This window comes from Colletotrichum navitas (genome assembly GCF_030913465.1).
Source record: "Colletotrichum navitas strain CBS 125086 chromosome Unknown LY79scaffold_496, whole genome shotgun sequence".
NCBI classification, from domain to species: domain Eukaryota; kingdom Fungi; phylum Ascomycota; class Sordariomycetes; order Glomerellales; family Glomerellaceae; genus Colletotrichum; species Colletotrichum navitas.
This window is the reverse complement of record NW_026851042.1, coordinates 215-7,078: the sequence shown is the minus strand read 5'-3', so window position 1 is coordinate 7,078 and position 6,864 is coordinate 215. Positions and strand designations below refer to the sequence as shown.

The window sequence follows — 6,864 nt, the reverse complement described above, 5'->3', positions numbered from 1 at the left end:
GGGGGGGGGGGGGGGGGGGGGGGGGGGGGGGGGGGGGGGGGGGGGGGGGGGGGGGGGGGGGGGGGGGGGGTGTGTCGCAATAAAGTGAAGTGATATATGGCGTTCGTTGTCTTGCCGCAACTAGCGGCGTCGTTTTTGGGCGACAATATATCAATCTTTGTCGTTATGGAGGCGACTAGCCAACCCAGTTTGTAAGGCTTTACGCACGAGGAGACATTTGGGGGTTGTGGTATTTTAAAAATGCCGCCGATTGAAAAGGAGTCACGAAAATCTGAAGTTTGATTCGGATCCTCGTCATTGTCCAAGCCAAAAAAAAAAACACCGTTACTACTGTCTGGCAAAAGACAATCTCCGTCTGCTCTCTGGATAAATGAATAGCCAGTCGGCCTATATATCCAGATTCGACCCAGGTACCGCATCCCCGCTTCGGCTGTGCCACCAAGTTAATTGACGTCCTACCCTCCTTGCAGGGGGGCTGACTCGTCGCATTCTGATAGATGGAAATCATGATGTAATCTAGACACTCGAATACCCCTGGGCAGATACAACTGCTCGAAGAAACTTTGGTATAAATATTCCTGCTTCCAGCCACGAAAGCTTGTATTTATTTTGTATCATCCAGCCACTCTAACTTCTGCATTTATAACCTTTGTCAAAAGAGCATCTCTAGTTCCCAGCCTTTCCCAAACCCGGAAACACCAAAATGAAGGCTTTCACTGTCCTCCTTAACCTGGCTCTTGCTGTTCTGCCGCTTGCTGCGGCTGTTCCCTCAGAGCTCTCGGTCTTGAAGAGCGCTCTTGCGGCAAAGCTGGCGGTATGTCAAAACATTGATCCTTGCTTAGATGAATGGCTGTATGTCCAGGCTACCTACGTAGGCATATAAGATATGTATTTAAGAGTGTTGCTAACAACAAGCTTTCCTCATTAACAGCTCCTTGCGTGTACGGTGACGATTGCTGCGTCTTCTGTGGCCTTGACCGCAAGTGTACCGACACGATTTCCACCTGTGTTGACAAAGGCCGTAAGTTTGAACATAATTGTACTCTAGTCTATCTGTGAGTAGTACCACATGCTGATATACATGTTCTTCCTAGTCTTTCCCGTGAGCGGCGCGTCCAGCTGCTGCTCGCGCGCTGTTGACAAGAACGGCAACTGTACTTAGGCACAGTCCAGCCCCGATATATACTTGATTACACATGTACACTGAATACCGAGTAGTTGTCTGCAAATACATCATTCACCAGAAGCGCAATTCCAAGTGAATTATTTCGTGGTGCACGTCAACATGCCATGCGCAGATTACGAACATGTGTGATAATTGACAGACCTAGTCTGATACTGGATTTGCGCTTTAAACACAAGGGTTTGGGACAGTAGAGTCACTGTGAAAAAGCGGCTGTTGCCTGGTGTACATAAACCTATGACCACTGGCTAAATCAGTATTGATTTGCCGTGGCATCTTGTATTTAATTACTAGTGCCGCTGGTTATATTTAGTCACTAGGCTCTAGACGCTATGCTATTTATATATCCTAATTATATATAAACGTACGTCTTTATAGCCTTAGTTAATATAGATAAAGGTTATAGCCTTTCTTATAGTTAATATATAATAAAACAAAGTTGTTGTAATGTTGACCATTGCAGATAAATATTGGAGTTATTAGGTTAACCCTAATGACTTATTGCTGGCAATCCTTAGATATTAGCCATAGATTCTCTAAGGATTTGTAGGCAATAAGTTAGTTATTTAACTAACTAACCTATAATAATTATCCTTCTTTTCTTTATATATAATAGAGAACTATAGTTACCTTATTATTTATTAATTACTACTAATATATATAGTTAACTATATTAACTTATCCCTTAGTGTTACTAACACTAATTAGTAGTTAACTTTACTATTAACTATAAGGTTAACTTTACTGTCTAAACTATAGATTAGTAAGGTCTATAAGAAGAGGTAATTATTACTAGTTAATTATTTATACACCTAGAGTAGGAAGTACTAAAAAATGCCTCTATAAATACCTTTACTATAATAGTTTATACTAATTACCTATTATAATAGGTTAATTAATAGATCTATAACTAGTCCCTTAACTAGTAGAAACCTTATTAATTTACGTCTATTATATAAGCTTTATTACCTTTAGAGAAGCACTCTTAACTATAAAAAACCCTTACTTTATATACCTATAGCTAACTAGTAATTATTTACTATACCTTATTTATTATAAGCTTTTTAGCTTACTAACTTCTTTTTCTATATATATACTCTTCTACTAACTAATAGTATTAATAAGTTACTAATATAATAGCCTATTATTTTCCTTTTTTACTAACTAATAGTATTAATAAGTAGCTAATAATAGCCTATTATTTTTCTAAGTTATTTACTTATAAGAGTATATTTTTCTCTACTGTCTATACTACTAGTAGTAATCTCTCTAATAAACGTATATACTTTTAGTCTACTAGAAGAAACACCTATGTTTAAGAGGTTATTAGGTAATAGAGGGTAATAGTAAATAACACTATACTTATAAGTAGAAGACCTAAGCTAAGATAAGTAAATATAATAAGCTTATAAGTAAGTAAGGCTTATAGGTTACTATACCTTTGCCTATAAGGCAAAAGAAGAAGTTTATAGTAAGTATAATATACTACTAATAAAGGTAATAAGTAGTAGTAATTAATAATATATTTACTATACTATTAACCTTATATAGTGTATTCTTCTATAGTAATAAAGAAAAGACTATATTAAGAAGTTACTAATTAACCTTATAAGTAAGTAATAAGCTCTTATGCTTAACACTATTACTATTTTTATATTAGTAGTTATAAGTACTATAACTATATTAGTAGTAAATTACTCTACTATACCTATAAGGATTTTAGTAAATAGTCTATAAATAACTTTAAGGTAATTAACTAAAAGGTCTTAATAAGCCTATATAACTTTATTATTAATTATAGTGTATAGGTTAACTATAGTAAACACCTATTAATTACTTAATATATATTTAATACCCTTTAATAGAGGAAGGCGCCTACTAGACTAATAAGATAATTACTATTATTAAAAGATTATTATATAACTTTAAACTATACCTTAAAGACCTTAACTTTATTAAGAATATCTAAGGTTATAATATAATCCTATATAGTAAAAACTAGCTAAAGTACCTATTACTAGTATTACTATTAGACCTCCTATAATAACCTAACCTTTACTTACTACTGCCTTTATTAACACTAAAACCCTATATAATAGCTAAAATCTATAGCCTATATATAATAACTACTATACTACTATAGAGCTCTTATTAACTATAGTAATATTAATAGTAATATTAAGGCTAACGCTAAAGTAAATAAGTAACCTTATAAAGATATACTTTAATAACTAGGCTATAAAGTACACTAGTAGCTATATAAGACTATTAACTTAAAATTACTATTATTCTATAACCTTTATATCTAGGTAAGTATAATATAAGACTACTATAGAGTAGTAATTTAAGTAATACTTAAGGTAAACTATAAAGTATTATACTTTTACCTTTTACTAATAGTAAGTAATTTTAATGCTTTAATAGTAAAGCTTAAAGAATAATTTAAAGTAATAAGTACACTTAGCCTATATTACTAAGCTTTACTATATATTATTTAACTTATTACCTATAAAAACTATAGTAAAAATAAGCTTAAGATCCTTAAGTTACTTATTAAAAGGTTACTAAGCTAGTTAAGGTAACTACCTATAATAGCCTACTAAGGATAAGGATTATTATAAGTGCCTTATTACCTATTACTATAGTATACCTAAGTGCACTATAGCCCTCCTTAACTACTAGCTATATTCTATAGCCTCTATATATAACTATATAATAGAGTAGTAAATACTTACTTTACTATAAGCTACCTATATAATACCTTATAGATAAATCTACTATAGAGATAAGTAGTTTTAGGTTAACTATAAGTATAATAGTAGCTATAATAATTATACTAATCTATAGTAAACACAAGGTTCTTTATAAAGTAACTATTATAGTAAAAACTAGTGTAATAATAAATTAACTAAGAAGTACTTTATCTATAGTAAGCCTAGTTATTAGTTAACTAAATATACTAAAAAAGAGCAGTAATCCTTGTTTAACTAGTATAAAAGCACCTACTTTATATAAGCTTTACTAGCTACCTTTAACTACTTTCTTTTTAACTATAAAGGTTATAATATAAGTTATCTCTAAGAAGTAAGTAATAGTAAAGAATAACCTATTAGTAATAATAATAACTATATAGATATAGTATTCTTTATATTTACTACCTTCTTTATATAACTATTAATTAATAGCCTAACTATATTCTCTAAGTTATATAACTAGGCAACTAGCTATATACTTACCTATAAGAACCTACTAGAGGAGCTATTACTTAGTAAGACTATAAAAACTAATAAGATATTTACACTTAATAAGCACTATTTAGTAGTAACTTTTTATAGTATTATACCTAACACTAGTATAGCTAAGAAATTAACTACTAGTTATAAGTAATACTTTACCTTTTAGTGTTACTTAAGTAAAAAGATACCTATAGATATTACCTAAGTAAGTAAAGTAAGTATTTACTTTAGTAATAGTAATTACTTTAAATCCCTAGGGGTAATTAATATACCTATACTACTTAGTAACCTTGTTTTTTATATAATAACTACTAATACTTTATTTTTCTTCTACTTAAAGGATATAGACTATTATAGTATAAAATTTAATAACTTTACTAACTAGCTAATCTAAGGTAATAACATTATACCTATTATCTACTAATTTAGCTACCTATAGATACTTCTATAACTACTAGAGAAGAGTATTACTAGGTAACACCTAATAAATAGTAAATTACACTAAATCTACTAGTAATTTAGCTACTTATCTATTTAGTAACTTTATAAGTTACTTAAATATACTAAAGAAAACACCTCCCTTTTATTAATTAAAGCTATTAATAAGTACTACTACTACTACTAATTATACTCTAAAGCTCCTAGTTACCTTAAGTTTATACTATATAATAATAATAAGTTTAACTATAAGATCCTTGTTAATATAATATATCTTAATAGTAATAAACTAGTACTTTATATAGTTAATATAGTAATAGCGTTTAATATAGTAAGATTCTTATAATTTATTACTATAGAGTATATATAGAGGCACTATAGATATACTAGATTAATATATATCTTAGCCTACTTAATTAGATAATAACTAACGCTAGCCTAAATTTTTACTTTAGTAAGTTTAAATATACTACCTATAGGTTATTTATTAAAGTAAAAGAAGTACTTATTAAAGCCTATTATAGTATTAGTAAAGTTAAGCGCTATTATATACCTTTTACTACACCTATAAGATTATTTATAAAAAAACTAGTGCTAAACCTAAAGTTACCCTTTAACTTACTATTAAAGTAATTAATAATACTATTAGCCTAGATAGCCTTATCCTAACTTTCTTATTTTTAGTGTATACCCCTAAATAACTAATAAGTTACTACCTACTATAACTACTATATAGTATACTAAAGTAATTAAGAAAGTAATAGCTATAGTATACTAAATCTATATAAAGTAATAGCTTTATAAAGCACTAACTATATATAATAGCCTAGATTTAACTAATACTATTACTTTACCCTTTAATCCTTTGTCTATATATAGTATAAAAATATAGCTAGTAAGGCCTATTTTACCTTATTACTAATAATAGTACTACTTATACTATTAATTTACCCTATAGCCTATATAACTTTAGGATTACTATAGTAAAACCCTACTATATAGAGAAGGTTAACTAGACCTCCTTACGCTAGATAAACCTACTAGCTACTCTATATAAGTAGAAGATAATCCTATGTACACTATATAAGCGTAAGAAGACCTATAGAAATACCTAAACTAAAGAGGAAGTATATAATACTATTATTATTAATAATAAACTACTATAATAATACTATAGTTACCTATAAAAGAACCTAATACCTATATTCTTTATAGAGATATACTTTACTATAACTATAGTGTTCTTAACTATAAAGAGGAAGTAGACTATACACTTACTATTAAGCTATATAAAAAAGGATTATTACTATACCTAGTAAACCTTTTAAAGAATTTAATAAGGCAAAGGTAAAAGCCCTTATTAACTATAGTGTATTTTATATTATTACCTATAATAAGAAATCCTATAGTAACACCTATATATTTAAATTATAAATAGTCTATAAAGTAAAAGGTAAAAATAAATAGCTTATAAGAAATTATAGCTTATTATCTAAGGCTATATAGATAATAGTAAAAAAATAATTCTTATATAGTTACCTACTATTAGTAAATAGCCTAGTAATTAATCTTTGCCTTTACCTTTTACTACTTTAATATAGATTTCTCCTCTAGCTATATAATATTACCTAAGCGTATACCTAATTAGTAATACTACTAAATTACTTATTCTTACCTACCTACCTATATAAATTTACTATCTTTACTAGTAAATATAATAATAATAGTAACTAAGCTATTATATAGTATTATAAGGCAGAAACCTACTAGTAGGCAACTTATAACTACTATTATAAAGAGAATCTTAGATAGATTTATTAACCTTTAACCTTTACCTATTAATATTATTACCTAATAATAGTAACTTTAGATTAATTAGTATATAAATAAATAATATAATTAGCCTTATAGATAGTAAATTCTCTACCTATAAAGAGAAAAAGCTTAAGAAGGCTACTTTTATAGTAAAACCTAAGTAGTTACTTATAGCTAATAACTTTATTACCT

At 28.7% G+C, this 6,864-nt stretch overlaps 2 protein-coding genes across 2 annotated transcripts; both read right to left on the bottom strand.

Annotated features, from left to right (window-relative positions):
* Nucleotides 1-300: 300 nt before the first annotated feature.
* LY79DRAFT_574346 (uncharacterized protein) lies at nucleotides 301-639 on the bottom strand (the record flags this gene model as incomplete). Its single annotated transcript, XM_060559581.1, has 2 exons — nucleotides 521-639; nucleotides 301-410 (listed from the first exon to the last, which is right to left on the bottom strand). Coding segments are annotated over exons 1-2 (181 nt in total), but the record flags the coding sequence as incomplete, so codon positions are not given.
* Nucleotides 622-1,214, bottom strand: LY79DRAFT_574345 (uncharacterized protein; the record flags this gene model as incomplete). Its single annotated transcript, XM_060559580.1, has 3 exons — nucleotides 1,095-1,214; nucleotides 932-1,021; nucleotides 622-814 (listed from the first exon to the last, which is right to left on the bottom strand). Coding segments are annotated over exons 1-3 (283 nt in total), but the record flags the coding sequence as incomplete, so codon positions are not given.
* Between the last annotated feature and the right edge of the window lie 5,650 nt (nucleotides 1,215-6,864).